This window comes from Hypanus sabinus, chromosome 4, assembly GCF_030144855.1.
Source record: "Hypanus sabinus isolate sHypSab1 chromosome 4, sHypSab1.hap1, whole genome shotgun sequence".
In the NCBI taxonomy this organism is placed as follows: Eukaryota; Metazoa; Chordata; class Chondrichthyes; order Myliobatiformes; family Dasyatidae; genus Hypanus; species Hypanus sabinus.
The window spans coordinates 48,599,833-48,619,402 of NC_082709.1; the positions used below are offsets into that span (position 1 = coordinate 48,599,833).

General features: G+C 39.4%; 2 protein-coding genes across 3 annotated transcripts; both read right to left on the reverse strand.

Moving 5' to 3' along the window:
* Positions 1-238: 238 nt before the first annotated feature.
* Positions 239-9,442, reverse strand: LOC132392098 (gamma-crystallin S-1-like). The gene is made up of 4 exons (XM_059965949.1): positions 9,335-9,442; positions 1,876-2,118; positions 560-816; positions 239-329 (listed from the first exon to the last, which is right to left on the reverse strand). Exons 1-4 carry the CDS (start codon positions 9,440-9,442, stop codon positions 239-241), a joined length of 699 nt encoding a protein of 232 aa, XP_059821932.1.
* Positions 9,443-12,729: 3,287 nt separating this feature from the next.
* LOC132392739 (gamma-crystallin S-1-like) lies at positions 12,730-17,836 on the reverse strand. Of its 2 annotated transcripts, none has more exons than XM_059967038.1 (3): positions 17,825-17,836; positions 14,095-14,337; positions 12,730-13,005 (listed from the first exon to the last, which is right to left on the reverse strand). In XM_059967038.1, the coding sequence occupies exons 1-3, from the start codon at positions 17,834-17,836 to the stop codon at positions 12,730-12,732; spliced, it is 531 nt and encodes a 176-aa protein (XP_059823021.1). The 2 variants fall into 2 exon arrangements, with proteins under 2 accessions (XP_059823021.1, XP_059823022.1); XM_059967039.1 differs by having other exon boundaries at positions 12,730-12,998; positions 14,091-14,337.
* Positions 17,837-19,570: the final 1,734 nt, after the last annotated feature.

Below are 19,570 nucleotides of genomic sequence, written 5' to 3' on the forward strand. Positions count from 1 at the left end.
ATCATAGATCTGTTTAAACTAGCCAGCTGATTCCAGTCCATTTTATTTTGTTGGTTATGCTGGTCTCAACTTTGGCAGAATTCATCATGCTTTGTAAAAGTCCTGTTATTTGAGCCTTTTAACTTCACGTCTCTATTTACATTGTTCCTACTTTTGAAAAGCCATTTCAAAAAACCATCAGAATCATGGAAATCATAAAGATAGATACTGTACTTGAATTCAATGACTTCACTGGAAATTAATTCAAAAATGGAACATAATGCCTCTCAATAGATACAATAACATGAGGCAAAGAACAACTTTCTATTAAGTTTATATTTGTCAGCCTCCTAAGAATCGTAATAATGTTGTCTGTTAACTGGAACCAACTGTTGTAAAACAATTTATTGTAGTAATCAGATTATGACTACTGTACTGTTTTATTGTGTTTCTAGTGGAATCAGGGTAAATGAATCGGATGAGCTAATAGTGTCATCAAAGGTATTTTATTACCTCGGTAAATAATTCAACAAGATAAAATCAGATTTTCAAGAGCAACTTTTAGAAGTCCCTCATGCACCTGAAGGACCCAATCATTGAGTTGTAGCCGCCCCAGTCACTGTATCTCCTGTATTCCCCGGGTCTCAGGAAGTACTGTCGGCCTCTGTAGTTGGGATGTTCATAGAAGGTCCAGTAACCATCCATCACCTGACAGGAGTGGATGTCACGGTAACGGAAACGATCGTAGAGAGAGGGACAATCGTCCATGAATTCCATCATCTGTCCTCCAAAGTCAGGCCTCTCGTAAATCCTCATCCTATAGTTTCCACCTCGGTACTGGAATAGGAAACACAGAGTTTCAGAAATGATGTTTAGTAGATTATTCTCCTTTTATACACGATGTCTGAACACTAATTCACAGACTGGACATTGATGTCAATGGGAAATACAGATGCAATTTGATCATTTCACTAACTATCTGCCTCAACGATGTCTCCAACTGGCATTGCTACTGGTTCAAACATGTTGAAGAAAAACACAGGAGAAAATATGAGAAATTCTGCCTTTAGAACTTAAAACATAAAACAGTACAGCACAGCAATGGGCGCTTTGGACCACAATGATCTGTTGAACCAATTAAATTAGTAATTTTAAATTTATGTGGTCATTTAAATTAAATGAAGAACTAAACTATCGCTTCTGCTTAAATAATGTCCATTTCCTTCTACTTCCCTCACATTCATGTGCCTAACTAAACATGTTGCAGAAGTTCCCATCTGTCTCCTTCTAATAACACCAACGGCACTCACAACTCTCTGTAAAAAACATGCCTTTCACATCACCTTTGAACTTTCACCCGCTCACCTTAACTGCATGTCCTCTGATTTTGTATCTATTAACTGTGGGAAAAAGATACTGTGTGTACTCCATTGATAACTCTCATAATCTTAGAAACCTCTCTCAGATCTCTCCCTCAGCGTTAGCTGATCCAGAGAAAACAACACGTTATCCCTTTCTTTATTTCACATGCCTTCTATTTCTGGCAGCATTCCAACAAGCCTCCTCTGAACCCTCTCCAAAGCCTCAACGTCCTTCCTAACATGCTGTGACCAAAGCCGTTGCAAAACTCCAGAGAGCTAGAAAAGATATGAAGATGTTGGTCAAAATCACAGCAATCTCAGCTCTTGTCTCTCTCAATAACCTTGGGTGTATCCCATCAGGCACTGGGGACTTATGCAATTTAATTCTCTTTATGAGAACCAACACTCTCTCCTCCTTGCATATTAATACACTTGGGCATATTAGATACCCAGTCAGCACTTGTGACGCAAATTCTCCATCCGCAAAGCCAAACTGCAAAAGGTCAAATTCCCTGAAAAAGAAATTGCTACTCACATATGGGTAACTGCGACAGGACCTAATTGTGTCATTGAACCCCATCCAGCGCTGGTAGTCAGGATACTCTCCCCTGCTCAGGACATACTGGTATCCCATGTAGTTGGGTCTCTCGTACAACACCCACCAGTCACTCTCAACACGGATGGAGTTACAGCGGCTGAAGTAAGGGGAGAGGTCGGCACAGTCAGAGCTGCACTCATAGTGCCGACCCTGGAAGTTCCTGCCCTCGTAGAAGATGATCTGTGGGAAGAAGCATATCTGTGTTAATAGTTGCTCAGGTGTTCATGGAGAATTCTCATTTAGTTCATTTACTGAGTAGTCCTTGCCTTTCCCATTTTGAACACAGTGAGTCTGGTAACCAGCTGAGTGTTTCACTGCCGAACACAAGTTGGTATTTATATGCAGGGTCGAAAGGCCTCACTAGGCAGTTTCCTGTTGTTCTGATGACACAACATTAAACATCAGCAAAATGTGACAAAATCCTTTTTTTCACTTATTGTCGAAAAACAACAGAAAGACATTTGTTGCATCATGGATTCTTTCAGTTGTGCTTTGTTATCATTTTAATTGTTGTTTAAACCAAAAGTTTAGAAACATTCACAGCTACATATCACCCAGGTCCATTCACCTTTCTCAATGTAACATTCTGAATCACTTTCCCAAACTGCCTACATTGAGGAGGCACCATATTAAACTGACAAACATCTTTTGACAATCGATCTGTACAGCTTCTGCTATACCACACTGATCAGCCACCTCTATTCTTTCATCAGCAAATTTAGACAGATGACTCTAACATCTGGCTGAATAATCTGTGCTGCCTTTCTCTTCATAACCCATTGATCCTCCAAGTGAGAGTTAATATTGCCTTTTGCAGTGGTTCCTTGTAGTTTTCCCACCTCCGGTATTCATTATGTTTGCCCACTTCTCTTGTTGAACACGTTTAACAGTCAAAGCCTTCCACTCTCTTGTCATTGAGGAACTGTACACATACACTCAGCATTTCAATTACCTCCACACTCTGGATTTCCTCACCATTCCTGTGCTATCTCATTCCCGTTCATTTTTTTTACTGATGTGAGAAAGGCCAATCAATTAGTAATTGCTTCTGATAAGCTGGTGGACTATAAAAGCAGTCACAGATGAGTGTGTCCCCACAAAATCATTCAGCGCCTTCCCCAACCAAGACCCCTAGATGAACCATGAGATCTGTAATCTGCTTAGAGCCAGATGAGATGCATTCAGGTCTGGCGACCAGCATAGATACAAGATGTCCAAGTACGATCTGCCAAATGCATTTCAGGAACAATGTGGCAATTCTGGGCTAAACTGGACTTAATGATGGATGTTTAAAGCTGTGTGAGGACATGAATGCTATGACCTCTTTCAAAGTGAAAGTAAGAATCAGAATCAGGTTCAATGTCCACCGGCGTATGTTGTGAAAGTTGTTACCTTTAAAGGATCAGCACAATGAAGTACGCGATAAATAAATATAGGGAAAAATGGAGTATATATGCATCTATTAAAAAGTTAATTTAATAGAAATAGTGCAAAAAAAAGTGGTGAGGCCATGTTCCTTCTAACTTGTAATGACCAGTGTGCCCAAAAATCTTGTGCTGTGCAATTCTGTGCCCAATGGCATCAATATGTAAGCATTGAAAAATTTCTTCAATAAAAACAGCATAAACTAGCCAGTTCTAAAATCTGCAGACAAATCATTGCAAATTCCACATTGACAGCAACATCTGTATCAAAAACTGGAAAAGGAAATATATATTTGTGTACGATCATGAAATGTGCTTAATATGCCAACGAGGCAACAACCTTTTATGCGTAGTTTTATTTCTTTTGAGCTGTAGTAACAAAAGATGTGTGCGCGCACATGCATACAGCTGAGAAGGAGCATTGTAGTGAGGCCGTGTTCATGGGTTCAATGTCTATTTAGGAATTGGATGACGGAGGGGAAGAAAGAGAAGATGTAATTAATTGCTTTAGCTTTACTGATGAAGGAGTGTATAATTATGCCCTAATTCATTAGTCAAGCTAAAGCAACTAATTACAATTAGAAATAATAAATAAGCAATAGATACCAAGAACATGAGATGAAGAGAGCTTGAAAATGAATCCAAAGTTGTCTGAAGCTAGAACTCTTTTCTGATTTGATAACCTATTTTCATCTGATTAACTAAATTAGAGTGTGAGTTTAAAGTTGGGCAAAATCATAGTGGACTAAAAGAGTCATGCTGGAAAATACCTCAGTATATTTTGATTACAGTGGTTCTTCTTTTCTTGTTGTTAATAGATAGGATGATTGTAGTACACCAATACTTCATGGAGAAATTCCTTTTGCAGGAATTTCACAAATATTGAATGTAGTTTGTGTATATTAAGAGTATTTCTTAACCATGAGTGTGGGACAGAATAAACGCTTTTTGGTGGTCAATACAACATCATGGAAGATTTCTGCTTTTTCACCAGGAGTTAGATTTAAAGAATCTATTGTTCTTTACACTCTGTCATATCCTTACAGCATCCTTTCTGCTCTTCTGTAGTTATCTAAGTGAGTGAAGGTTAGTTGCAAGATTAGTTGAAGAGATAATGTGTTCATTGTTCATGATCTTTCAAGGATCACTTGATTCTGGGGGACTAGAGGATTGCAAGTGTCTCTCCACTTCTTAAGAAGGGATGAAGGCAAAATAAAGGAAATTATAGGCTAGTTAGACTAACCTCAGTGGTTGGAAAAGTGTTGGGGTCTATTATTAAGGATGACGTTTGGGGGTACTTGGAGACTAATGATAAAATAAGTCAAAGTCAGTGTGGTTTCTGTAAAGGGAAATCTTGCTTGACAAATCTGCTAGAGTCCTTTGAGGAAGTAACAAGCAGGATGGACAAAGAAGAGGCAGTGGATGTTATTTCAGAAGGCATTTGATAAGGTGCCACGCATGAGGCTGCTTAACAAAATAAAATCCTATGGCATTACAGGAAAGATACTGGCATGGATAGTGGAATGGCTGACAGGCAGGAGGCAGCAAGTGGGAATAAAGGTGGCTTTTTCTGGTTGGCTGCCAGTGACTAGTAGTGTTACTCAGGGGTCAGTATTGGGACTACTACTTTTCACATTGTTTTCAATGATATGGATAATGGAATTGATGGCTTTGTGGCAAAGTTTGCGGATGGTACAAAGATAGGTGGAGGAGTGGGTAGTGCTGATGAAGCAATATGATTGCTCCAAGATTCAGACAAATTGGAAGATTGGGCAAAAAAGTGGCAGTTGGAATATAGTGTTGGGAAATGTATGATAATGCATTTTAGTAAAATGAACAATAGTGCAGACTATTATCTAAATGGGTAGAAGGTTCAAATATCAGAGGTGCAGAGGGACTTAGGAATCCTTGTGCAAAACTTCCAGAAGGTTAATTTACAGGTTGATTCTGTGGTAAAGAAGGCAAATGCAATGTTGGGATGTATTTAAAAGGGAATGGAATATAAAAGAAAAGAGATAATACTGAACCTTTATAGGGCACTAGTCATGCTGCACTTGGACTATTGTCGACAGTTTTGGAGCCAACATCCCAGAAAGGATGTGTTGTTATTGGAGAGAGTCCAGAGGAGGTTCATGAAGATGATTCGGGAATGAAGGGGTGACCTTTTAGAACAGCGGTAAGGAGGAATTTCTTTAACCAGAGAGTAGTGAATCTGTGGAATACTCTGCCACAGACTGCAATAGAGGCCAAGTAAGTGAGTATATTTCAGGTGGAAGTTGATAGTTTCCTGATCAGTCAGGGCATCAAAGAATATGGCAAGAAAGCAGGTGTATGGGGTTGAGTGGGATCCTGGATCAGCCATGATGGAATGGTGGAGCAGACCTAATGGGCTGAATGGCCTAATTGAGATCCTTTGTCTAATGGTCTTATGGTCTTAAGTGGATGATGTCACAATTATATATTTTTTGTAAACAAGTAGTAGGATGATATTTTTATGGATCATTTGTGATTTTCCTTTTAGGTAAAAAATATATGTTAATTTCTGTCAAAACTTCAGACATTTCAGGATTTTTCAGAAAATTATCTATAAATTCTACATTGCTTTTGTTAGGCTGATCATTTCTCATATGGACTTTACACTTCCTTTGTATTTCCTTAACTTTTCCCTTATCATTCTTGCTCAGGTTATCCATTTTATATCTATTAGGTGGGCTGCTTCTGCTCTTAAGCTTTCATTTTTTAAAATCTCTTCTGCCATTTTGGTATTTTGATTTCATTGCTCAATTTTGGATTTCTGTTGATGAGTCCTTCTGTTTTGGAGCCATTGCAGTGTACTACTGATAATGCTACACAGTATATTGTGTGTAGTTCTTCAATTGTTGAAAGTTTTCCAAAATATTGTGGTATTAAAATATTGTTGAGAGTATTAACAATTTTTGCAAAATTTGATGATGTAATTTACTTTGGCATATAGGGTCCTTTTGTTGGATCAATGCCCACATATTCTGTCAATGTGGGGTTAAATATGAGAAAAATTTTGTCTGTAAGCTCAGCTTTATCATCTGCACTCTGCGAAAGGTCTACATATGTGTTGTTGCTGTTAATATCGGATTGTGAAGCAGTTGAAACAATTCTATTTTCATCAGCACTTCAATGAATTGCATCTTCATTATTCTCTTGCATAGCATTGTCGTAATTTTTAGGTTGGTTTCTTTGAAGCTCTTGTGCAACTTCATATCTTATTTGGTTTAACATGTCTTTAGGAATTAAGTTATCTTTTACTCTCACTCCAAATTGAATTTCTATTCATTGAGCATTTACTTGCATGACAGGATATTGTGTTATAAACTGTTGATGAAGTTTGTCCTTGTATGCTGTCATGACAGAATCAAGTCCCATTGCTTGATAATATTTATGCATTATGACTGTGTTAACCTCTATTAGTACTTTTTTTCTTAGCTCAAGCTGGTAAAAACTGAGGTATGGGCATAGCCAAGTACACTCATTTCTTGAATTCTAGGTACTTTCAGATTTTCTAGTGGTGTTTAATATTATGGTTTTCTGAAGATTTATATAGATATTGCTGTGTAGTCCAGATTGCTTAATTCTATTGTGTCATGCCTTTTGGATGATACCATCTGGGTAATGGATACCCTATTCATGTTCCATAGTCTTTCAATTTCCTCTTTTAATTCAGCATATTTCTGGTGTTTTGCACTTCTTGATCTCTATAATTTCTGTGTGTTTGGAGTGGATACCTATATATCTAATAAGTGAGTTATTTTGCTTTTTTCCCTGTATTATTATATCCAGATGGTTATTATGAATTATCCTTTCTAATATGTGGTTTTCTGACTCTAAAACTGGATCAGGGTTGTACTTATAGTAAGATTTTTTTCTTAGTTTGTATTTCAAAGCAAGATTTTGATGAATGACATTTGCCACTTAATTGTGCCTGTGTTAAGTAATCAGATTGAGTTAAATTGCTACATGATCCTGTAATGTGTTGAATGTTTCTGTTTTTTCTTGACATTTTCTACACTTATCACCTTGAATTTGTTGATCTTTTATTATGCATTTTTGATTTATTTTTGTGTGTAAAACACCTGGTCCTGTATTGCCAAATGGAACTGTTCTGTTTCTGGGAAGAGGATTCCAACTCTGAACCAGGCATTCGATGCTTCCTTGTCGACATTCAGTTGCTCAGATTGTAGAGATGTCTTCCATGGAGGGTCATACCTTTCCATTGGTTGACTTTTTCTTCAATAGTGGCAATGTCTTTATTTTTCTGGGGTGTGATCTCATTTAAGGTTAGTGGTGTATACTTATCAGAATTGCATATGCTTGTGTAGATTGCTAAATCCTGTTTTCATTGATGAAAGTATATCTTTAGAACGTTTATCTGACTGTTGTGTAAATTTTTAATATCTTTGATTCCTCTTCTCACTTCTGTCCTGGCTAGTGTTAATCTAATACATAATGTTTTCTGAAATCTGTGTTATGGTCTGGTCCAGAGCCCGCATTCTGGTTCTTGATCCGATCCCTCCTTTCACCCCTGAGCCCAAGTAGTCACGCCTGTGGATCATTGTGGCTTGTTGGGGCTCAAGGAGGCACACTTGAAGCCCATCAGCTGGCAGTGTATATAGGGGGCTCTGAGACTGAGTGGAGTTGGGGGGTTGCCCTGGCTTGGGGTTCCCCTGGTTAAAGATGAGTTCTTGGAGTAAGTCTGGCAGTCACCCTGGACCTGGTTCCCTTCCTATCCCTTGCCCCTGTTGGGCAAGCCTGGCTGGACTGCCGTTGCCTGGTGGGGGACTCTGCTCCTACCTATCCCTCACTGCTGACGGGTTGTGCCCTGCTACCTACCCAGGTGTCCTGTGACCTGCCCAGGCCCCTGTGTTCCTGCCTGGGAGGTCCAGGCCCTGCCCAGGAGTTATGCGGCCTGCCTTGCCTGAACTCTAAGACTCTCCTGGAACCTCAGAATCACCTTGAACATCACATCCCTCACGCACACCACAGTCACCACATCTTGTCTATCATTTAGTTGTTCCTGTCCTGCCCCTAGTACTTCAGTGCCTGCATCCTGCACTTGGGTCCAGCCTCCTGTCCCCATGACAATCTGTCATTTAAGTTCTTATTTTTAGTGTTAATCTAATATATCATGTTTTCTGAAATCTGCCATTTCAGTTCTTATTTTTCTTTATAAATTTTCCAGATTTGTTTTAGAGAAAGATACTATGCCAAAAGAATATGTTAATATGGGTTTAACAAAGGTGTTTATTGCCTTTGTTATAATTTTAATGTTGAGCTCCATTTGGCTGATTTTCTTAAGCCTTGAAGTAAATTTTGTCAAAAGTATTTCCTGTATCACACCGAGATCTATTTTCTTTCCTTGTTGATATCCCAGATACTTGTCTGTTTCATATTCATCTATTGGTTGTATTGTTTCCTGCTCATCATCGTCATGTGCCATACTCTGCCAGAGCCTTGGTGACCACTTTCTTCCACTGTGATCTGTCGGCAGTCAAACCTCTTGCATCTCTGGCAGTGAGGCTAGTCCACTTCTTGATGTTGTCGATCCAGGTTGTCCTCTGTCTGTCTCAGGAGCAGCTTCCTTCTACTCTGCCTTCAAGCACAGTGCATTCTAGTGTGTCATCAGTTCTGGAGATGTTTCCAAAATAGTGAAGTTTCCTTTGGTTTCCAGAAGTATTGGTTTTGTGCCAATCCTTTCTAGGATGAAATTGTTGGATCTCCTTTCAATGTCGATACCCTGAGGATCCGTCTGTATGTCCACATCTCAAATACTGTCAACTTTTTTTCATCAGCTGCCTTTAGGGTCCATGTTTCACAGCCAGATAGGGATACTGTCCAGACGAGACTCTTGAGGAGGAGTATCTATCTTTCCAGATGTTCCAGAGCTTGGTAGTGCTTGTGCATGCCATTGCTAGCCTTCGTCTTATTTCCTTGCTGCATACGTTTGTGTCATTTAGTTCTGCACCAAGGTATATAAAGAAGGACCCTTGTTCGATCTTGTCATTTCCGATATAGATGTCAGCTTGAATTGCAGTTTTGTTTATCACCATAACTTCGGTCTTTTTGCTTTTTTAATTTTTTTTTGTATCCTGCTGCTCTGTTTTATATTCTACTAGCTCTATTGCACCTTCCTTTATGTTTAATGTTCTGCATTTACCCTGTCCAAAGTTCATGTTTGTATCTTTCAAAACTAGTTCTACTATTTGAATTAATTCCTTTAGCTTTACTGATGAAGCAGTATATAATTTCAAATCACCCATGTATAGAAGGTGTGTTAAGGTACAGCTCGTTTAATTGTTTATGATTTGATACCCAATTTTTGTACCATTTAGTAAATTAGAGTGGAGGAGTTTAAAGCTAGACAGAACCATAGTGGATTCAGAATTGACTTGAAAAACACCTCAGTTTAACTTGATAAATGGTAGTTGTTCTTTTTTGGTTGTAAATAGGATGACTTTAGTACATCAATACTTTATCAGATGATGAAGGAGTTCCACAAGTTTTGGGGGGGGGGGGTGGTTGTGTGTGTGTGTGTGTGTGTGTGTGTGTGTGTGTGTGTGTGTGTGTGTGTGTGTGTGTGTGTGTGTGTGTGTGTATACAAAATATAGTATTAACCATGAGTGTGGGACAGAGTCAAATGCCTTTTGGTAGTGAAAGATTTCTGCTGGGCTTGATTTAGAATTATGTAATCTGTTATCAGTTGTTCCTTGCATCCTTTTATACCCTTCCGGCATCCTTTCTGCTCTTCTGTAAGTATATTGTGGTTAACAAGTTACTGTTGATTAGTTATGAGGCACATGATGTTACAATTTTGGATATTGTTTGTAAAAAAGCAATAGAATGATATTTTGATGTATCATTTGTAACTTCCTCTTTAGGTAAAAGATATGTTCTACTTTCTGTTAAAAATTCAGGCAGTTTTCAGGATTTTTAGGAAAATTGTTGATGTATTAATAGGTACAGATGAAGGCAAGTAAAGTTTTTATACCAATAATTATGAATATTATCAGTGCCAATACCTTTCCAGTTGTGGATATTTTTATAACTTCTTTCAGCATATCCTTTCTAACTTCAGGAATTTGCATTTCATCAATCATGATTGTGTGTTCTTTTTCCTCCCTAATTCAGCTTCTTGATTGCTTGTCATCCTGTGCGACCAGATGTTAGACCAAAATTTCATATTCTCTTTGTTAGTTGGTAATTCTGTGCTGGGGTTATTGACATTTTGGTGTGTCAAATTTAGTTTCAAAGTTCTGTATAAGCCTTTTTCATCATCTCTGAACTGATAATTCTGTTTTCTTTGTCTGGTATATTTCATGTATTTATTTTTATGATAATAATAATTATTATTATTAAAACACATATTTTTCTCTGCTAAAGTTGGTAAAACCTGTGATACGGTCATAGCACAGTTATTTCTCAATTGTTATGAACTATCTAACTATTGGAGTGGTATTTAATATGGTGGCTTTCTGAAGATTTACATTAATATTGCTTTGTAGGTCTAACTTTTTAATGCTATTATGTAATGACTGAGATGATAACAGTTATAGATAATATATTGGGACAATATATAATCTGTTCATGGTCCTTAGACTTTCAAGCCCCTCTTTTAACACAGATCATTTCTGGTGTTTGCATTTATTGATTTCTGATTATCTTGTGTGTTTGGACTGGCTATATCCATTAAATAAATTGCTCTTGCTTGCTTATTCTATACTATTATATCTGTATGGTGACTATGGGCAATCTTACCTGTTATATAAATTGTAGGACTCTGACTTTAAAATTGGATTGTATTTATAGTAAGGTATGGCGTCTTTCTGAGTTTGCATTTTAAAGAAAGATTCTTGGAATGATATTTGAGACCTGATTGTGTCTGTAAGTAATCAGATCGAGTTAAACTGCTGCAGGATCCTGTAATTTGTTGGATTGCTTCTGGTTTCTCTTGTCAATTTTTTGCTTTTATTGTCTTGAATTTATTGGTCTTTTATAATGTATTCTGATAAATTTTTGTGTTAACCACATGGTCTTGTATTGTCACAAGGGACACCTCTGTTTCTGGGAAGAGGTCTGCAACTCTGAGCCAGGTGCTACATGCCTCCTTCCCAACAAGTAGTCTGCCCGGATTGTGGGAATGTCTTCCATGGAGGGTCATGCTGTTCCATTGAAGCTTATCCATAGAAGTTTTATCTGACAGTTGAGTAAATTTTTTATGATGGTTTTTTCCTGTTCCTCCTTCTGTCCTAGGTAATATTAATCATAATATGTTTGAGTGTACATTTTTTAAACATTGTAATAGTACCATCTTTCCAAATTCCTCTGGTAGCTTGTTCCATGTACCCACCATGGTCTGTGTGGAAAATGATCTCCTCAGATACCCGCTTTCCCCTCTCATCCAAAATCTATGCCCTCTCAGCTTAGACTCCTCCACATGGGGAAAAGTACTGTCACCCTTCACATAACCTATGATTATCATGATTTTTAGAAACTTCTGTAACGTCATCCTCACTCTGAAGAAATCTTTGTTTAAATATGTTACATCTCAGATTATTATTTCATGCCGTTCTATGAGATGATATACACACTAGAGTTATTTAGCTGCAAGTTTACTGGGTCATTGATTTGCCAATTCCAGTGAGAAGAAATTTCTCAATACCACAACTTTAAATAATTACCCCATTAACTTGCAGCTACGACAACTGTCCAAAGCCCCTTATGGTGGAAAGATCTCGACATCAACCTGGTTGTGCGCTTTACGTTATTATTTGTTTCAATAAGAACATGCTGCACTCGACTCCAAAGAACACAGAAATGTGACTTCAATCTGGAAAAATTCTTCTGCCCTTACATTAGCATCCCTCAACAAGCCTTCAGGAATGTAATGGTCGTTTGCTCTTTGCCAAAGTGAAAAGCCTTGTTCTAATATCTGTTGTGCCTACTTTCAGAATTAAAACCCTTCACAGCACACTGCCTTGATTTAATTTCAGGTTAACTGAAAACCACAAAAATATGCAGTTTCATGAGATTCAATTTCAACTCAGATTGTGTTTCTATTTCAAACTATGATATACTTTCCATACATTTTTCATACTGTTATAAAATTAAGTGGTAAGAAGTTATTGTTACTCCAGCAGAACATGCCCCTGTCCTCTACTGGACCATTTGACGTATCCTGTTTTACCAAATGTGGTCCTCAGATTATGATTGCTGTTCTATTGTGATTTCCAGTGGAATCAGGATAAATGAATTAAATGAGCTGATAGTGTCATCAAAGGGATTTTATTGCATCCATAAATATTTCAACAGGTTAAAATCAGATTTTTAAGAGCCACTTTTAGAAGTCCCTCATGCGCCTGAAGGACCCGATCATTGAGTTGTAGCCACCCCAGTCACTGTATCTCCTGTATTCTCCGGGTCTCAGGAAGTACTGTCGGCCTCTGTAGTTGGGTTGTTCATAGAAAATCCAGTAACCATCCATCACCTGACAGGAGTGGATGTCACGGTAACGGAAACGATCGTAGACAGAGGGACAGTCGTCCATGAATTCCATCATCTGCCCTGCAAAGTCAGGCCTCTCATAAATCCTCATCCTGTAGTTTCCTCCTCGGTACTAGAATAGAAAAAAAGCACTGTTTTAGTAATAATCTCTTGATGATCATTCACTCATTAAGCATTACATCGGAACACCAATTCAGTCTTCAATGGGAAATAAAGTTAGATGCAATGTAAACATTTCATTAATTATCTGTCTCCAATTGGCACTGCTGCTGGTTCAAACATAAGTTAAAGGAAAACAAAGCAGAAAATGAGAAATTCTGCTTTTAGAGTGTAGAACATAGAACAGTAGAGTACAAGAATAGGGCTTTTGGCCCAAAATGTTCTGCTGAACCAATTAAATTAATAAATTTAAATATAGTTGACTATTCAAATTAAATCCCTTCTGCTTAAGTAACATCCATATCCTTCAACTTCCCTTACATGCATGTGCCTAAGAATCTCTTAAAAACCCCTGATGAACCTGCCTCTAACATTACCCTGGCAGCGTATCCAAACACCCATCCCTCTCTGTGTATAAAACTTGCCCTTCACATCTCCTTTGAACATACACCCATTCACATTAAATGCATGTCCTCTGGTATCTCATATTTTAACCATGAGAAAAAGATACCGTCTATCTATTCTATTTATGTCTTAAAAACCTCTGTGATATCCACTCAACCTCTGCCACTCCAGAGAAAACAACACAAGGTTGTCCAACATCTCGTTCTAGCATATGCCCTCGAATCGAGAAGCATCCTTCTACACCCTCTCCAACGTCTCGACATACTTCCTGGAATGGCGTGACCAAAATTGTAAGCAATAAGCCAGATGACAAAAAAAGACAAGAAGCTGTTGGTGAAGGTCCCAGCATTCTTATCTCTTGCCTCTCTCAGTAACCTTGGTTATATCTGTCCGGCTCTGGGGACTTAGGTGCATTAATGCTCATTAAGAGACCCAACACTACCTCCTTCTTTACAAAGATGTCATGCAGAACCTGCGCAAATCTTTAAGTAAGTAGGGGCTCAGCTGTGCTTTCTTCGTAATTGCACAACACTGCATTTAAATAAAAGAGCTTATTTAATACCTATTAGACAATTGCTGGCATCTTCAGAGACAAACTGCAAAGGATCAAATACCCTGAAAAAAAATAGAAACGTACGTATGTGAAGCTGCGACAGGACCTGATTGTGTCATTGAATCCCATCCAGCGCTGGTAGTCAGGATACTCTCCCCTGCTCAGGACATACTGGTATCCCATGTAGTTGGGTCTCTCATACAGCACCCACCAGTCACTCTCAACACGGATGGAGTTACAGCGGCTGAAGTAAGGGGAGAGGTCAGCACAGTCGGAGCTGCACTCATAGTGCCGACCCTGGAAGTTCCTGTCCTCGTAGAAGATGATCTGTGGGAAGAAACATATCTGTGTTAATAGTTGCTCAGGTGTTCATGGAGAATTCTCATTTAATTCATTTACTGAGTAGTCCTTGCCTTTCCCATTTTGAACACAGTGAGTCTGGTAACCAGCTGAACGTTTCACTGCCGAACACAAGCTGGTATTTATATGCAGGGTCGAAAGGCCTCACTAGGCAGTTTCTTGTTGTTCTGGTGACATCAGCAAAACACAGCAAAATCCTTTTTTTCATTTATTGTAGAAAAACAACAGAAAGACATTTGTTGCATAGATCCTTTCAGTTGTGCTTTCTTATCATTTTAATTGTCATTTGAACCAAACAGTTCAGGAAAATTCACAGCTACGTATCACCCTGGTCCATTTATCTGGGTCAATGTTGCATTTTGGCTCTTTCCCAAATGCCTAAATTGAGGACATACCATATTAAACTGAGAAATACTTTTTGAAAATCCACCTATACTGCTTTTTCTCCACAGTACTAATCAGCTACTTCTATTATTTCATCAACTAGTTCAGCCAGATGAGACAAACATGATTTCTCTTCAATAATATCTGCTGCCTCTCCCTTCATAACCCCCTTGATCCTCCAAGTGAGAGTTAATATTGCCTTTCACAGTGGTTCCTTGTAGTTTCCCACCTCCGGTATTCATTATGTTTGCCCACTTCTCTTGCTGAACACATTTAACATTCAAAGCCTTCCACTCTCCTGTCAGTGAAGAACTGTACACTACACTCAGCATTTCAATTACCTCCACACTCTGGATTTCCTCACCATCCTTGTGATACTCTATTCTCTTTAATTCATTTTCTGATGGAAGAAAGGCCAATAATCAATAATTCACTCTGATTGCAGCAATTGACCCCTTTTTATAAAAACGGTTTTAGATGAGTGTGCCTCCACAAAATCGTTCAGTGTCTTCCCCAACCAGGAGCTCCAGATGAACCATGAGATTTGCAATCTGCTGAGGTCCAGATCAGAGGTATTCAAGTCTGGTGACCAAGGAAGTTACAGGAGGTCCAGGTACAATTTCTGGAAAGCCATTTCATGAGCAAAGTAGCAAATCTAGACTAAACTTGTATCAATGAAGCTGGAGCAGGGCTTGAATGCTAACCCTTCTTACAAAGTGAAATCAAGTGACACAGGTGACAACAGGACATCACTTCCAGATGATCTCAGTGTCTTCTATGCTCATTTTGACCATCAAAACATGGAGTAATCATCACAAACTCCCACAACTGCTGATGACCTTGTGATTTCAGTCTCTGAGGCCAACATGAGAGCATCTATCAGGAGACTGAATCCATGGAAATCAGCAGCCCCAGATGGGGTACTTGGCTAAGACCAGTGTTGATCAACTGGCTGGACTGTTCACTGAAATCTTTAACCTCTCTCTTCAGCAATCTGAGGTATACACTTGCTTCAAGCAGGCTTCAATTATTCCTGTGTTTAAGAACCTACCTCGATGACTATTGTCCTGTAGCACTTACATTCACTGTGATGAAGTGGTTTGAGAAGTTGATGATAAAAATAACAACTCTTGCCTGAGAATGACTTGGATGCTCTTTACTGACCACAGCTCAGCATTCAATACCATCATCCCCTCAAAACAAATCAGTAAACTGGAGTACCTTAACCTCAGTACCTCTCTGTGTAATTGGATCCTCGGTTTCCACACTTACAGACCCCAGTCAGTTTGAATTGGCAACAAAGTCTCGACCCTAATCTCCATCAGCTAGAAGCACCACAGGACTGTGTGCCTCGCCCCCTGCTCTACTCACTTTACACCAATGATTATATGGCTAAGCATAGTTCCAATGCCATATTGAAGTTTACTGATGACACCACTTTGATAAACCAAATCATAGGTGGAGGTAAATCAGAATATAGGAAGGAGATGGAAAATCTGGCTGAGTGCAGACCAAAGCGCTGATTACTGACTTCAGGATGAGAAATCTGGAGGGCCATGAGCCAATCCTCATCGGGGGATCAGAGGTGGAGAGGTCAGCAACTTTAATGTGCAATGTTAGCACCCAGGAGAGGACCTGTCCTGTGCCCAGCAGAGCTTATTGAAGGCAAATCACATTTGACTCATCCGGCTGAATTTGCTGATGAAAGAATAGAGTTGGCTGATTAGTGTTGTACAATTATGGAAAACGCACAGCAGAGTCTCTACTTAACTGGAGGTTTGCAAAGATACAGCATGGCATCTAAATCTTTGACAAACTTATATAGACATGCTGTGGAGTGTATAATGACTGGCTGCTTCATGGCCAGGTATTGAAAATCCAAAGCCGTTGAACAGAAAATACTACAAAAGTGACAAGGTGTCACACATGAGGCTGCTTAACAAGCTACAAGCCCAAAGTATTACAGGAGAGATTCTGGCATGGATAAAGCTTTGTCTGCTTGGCAGGATGCAAAGAGCGGGAATAAACTGGTTGGCTGCCAGTGACTCGTGGTGTTTCATAAGGGGTTGTGTTCGGACTGATTCTTTTTATGTTATTGGTCAATGATGTGGATGATGGATTTGATGGCTTTGTACAGATGATATAAAGATACGCAAAGGGACAGGTAGTTTTAAGGAAGTAGAGAGGCTACAAAATAACCAGACAGGCTAGAAGGATGAGCAAGGCAATGGCAGATGGAATGCTGTGTTGGCAAGTGTATGGTCATGCACATTGGTAGAAGAAATAAAAGGGTAGACTATTTTCCAAAAGGAGAGAAAACTAAGGCACAAAGTGACTGTGGAGTCCTGTGTAGGATTCCCTAAAGGTTAATTAGGAGTCTGTGCACAGGAAACCAAATGCAATGTTAGCATTCATTTCAAGAGGACTAGAATAGAAAAGCAAGGATATAATGCTGAGATTTTGTAATGCCCAGTATTGTGAGCAGGTTTGGGCCCCTTATCTTAGAAAGGATGTGTTGACATTGGAGACAGTTCACAGGAGGCTCATAACATTGATTCCAGGATTGAATGGCTTTCCATATGAAGAACATCTGGTGGCCCTGGGCTTGGATTCAATAGAATTCCAAAGAATGGCAGGTGACCTCATTGAAATCTATAGAATGGTGAAAGGCCTTGCTGGAATGGATGTGGAGAGGATGCTTCCTATGGTGGAAGAGTCCAAGACCAGGGGACACAGCCTCAGAATAGAAGGTATCCTTTTAGAATAGAGATGAGTAGAAATTTCTTCAGCCAGAGAGTGGAGAATCTGTGTAATTCTTTGCAACAGGCATCTGTGGAGGCCAAGTCTTTATGTATATTTAAGGCAGTGGTAGATAGATTCTTGACTGGTCAGGGCATGAAAGGAAACAGGGAGAAGACAGGAAACTGGCGCCAAGGGAAAAATTGGATCAGCCATGATGAAATGGCAGAGCAGGCTTGATGGGCTAAATGGACTATTTCTGCTCCTATATCTAATGGTCTTATGGTCTTACGAAAGGTAGTAGGTACAGTACAGACCATCATGAGTAAACCTTCCCCACCATTCAGCATATCGACATGGAGTGTTCTCACAGGAAAGTAGCGTCCATCATCACAAACTGCCACCACCCAGGTCATGCTCTCTTCTCACTGCTGCTCACAGGAAGAATGGACACGAGCCTCAGGACTCACTCCACTAGATTCAGGAACAGTTATTCCCCCTCCACCATCAGACTCTTGAATCAGAAGGAATAACTTCACACAATCTCATTTACCCCATCTCTGAATTGTTCCCACAACCTATTGACTCAATTTCAAGGACTCTTCATCTCATATTCTCAATATTTATCACTTATCTATTTATTATTATTACTTTTTTTTTCTCAACTGAAGCTGGTAAAATCTGACGTATGGACATAGTCAAGCACATTCATTTCTCAGTTGCTAGGAACCTTCAGACTATTCTGGTGGTGTTTAGTATTGTTGTTTTCTGAAGATTTACATAAATCAATCTTAAGATTAAGGTTGTGATACACTATCAATAACTCCAAAAGACTGAAAGTAAAGTAAATACTGAAAGGCTTTTGTTAGCAATAAAATGGAGCACGTCCATGCTGGATGACTGTGGGAGGAGCAGTGACACAATCGCCTTTATACAGGGGTCTGTGGGAGGAGCTACAGGAGCAGTCAGCAGAGGGACATGTCCAGACAGATATACATGGTTTACCACAGGTTGTTGTAGTGGGGGGCAGTAATGGGGACAAGCTCCCACTACTTATTATATGCTTTCAATGGCGTGCGCCCCAAAAAGCCTCTGACAACCAAGTCCAGTTCCAGGCCTTCACATGTGGCTTAGCTACTAAGCCTGGTGGAACCATTTCTTCTGGCAGGAGAAGGGGAAAAGGTGGGTTACTGGTGACTTAAAACCAGTCGCTTCCGGCAGATGGGGCTCATTAGCCGTGGTTGGCAGCTCATCTAGGAGAAGGAAAACTGATCTCAAACTTCCACAGTCTCGCTGACATACCCACTCATGGGGAGGGCTTCGGGAGTAAACCCCAAATGGGAAAAATCCAGAGCTGGAGTCCCTAAGGCAGACCTACACTGAGTTCAATGTTGACTGGCAACCCAGTGACACTACTGGTACTAAACTGTATCGGTCTCTGCCATGCCTTAGGTTTCCTCATATGCGTGGGGGGTGGGGGGGGGGAGCTTGCTACATGGGCAACAGCTTGCTCTCCATATCGTACTGCCCAGGCTTGCATTTCTAGACAGGTGGGATGCAATACCCATGATCTGCTCTGACCGACGGAGGCCTCGGGCTCAGTTTGTATTTAATCTCAGTGGTGTAATTCTTTTCAGAACTGCATGTGCTCACAAACAGTGCTGACTCCTGCTGACATTGATGAAAATATATCCTTTGAAGTTTTATCTGATTGTTGTATAAATTTTTTATGTCTGTTATTCCTCTTCCTTGATCTGTCCTCAGTAGTGCTAATCTAAGTGTGGTCCAGTGTACGGTACATAGTATTTTCTAAAATTCGTCATTTCAGTTCTTATTTTTCCTTGCAAATGTTACAGATCAATTTTAGATCAAATTATTATGCCAAAAGAATACACTAATATGGGAATAGTGGAAGTGTTTATCGCCTTAGTTATATTTTTACTATTGAGCTCTATTTGGCAGATTTTATTAAGCAACAAATTAAATTTTGTCAAAAAGTTTCCCTCTATTACACTATGATCTATTTTCTTTGCTTATTGATATCCTAAATACTTATGTTTCACATTTACCATCTGTT

What these genes read in the sequence shown, in the direction of transcription:
- LOC132392098 (XM_059965949.1), bottom strand. Translation starts at nt 9,442, where the DNA reads ATGGTGATAAACAAAACTGCAATTCAAGCTGACATCTATATCGGAAAT. An exon ending in CCTGTCGCAGTTACCCATAT is followed by an intron (nt 817 to 1,875) that starts GTGAGTAGCAAT and finishes TTCCTATTCCAG; the next exon opens with TACCGAGGTGGAAACTATAG. An exon ending in TCAATGATTGGGTCCTTCAG is followed by an intron (nt 330 to 559) that starts GTGCATGAGGGA and finishes TACGATTCTTAG; the next exon opens with GAGGCTGACAAATATAAACT.
- LOC132392739 (XM_059967038.1), bottom strand. An exon ending in CCTGTCGCAGCTTCACATAC is followed by an intron (nt 13,006 to 14,094) that starts GTACGTTTCTAT and finishes TTTCTATTCTAG; the next exon opens with TACCGAGGAGGAAACTACAG.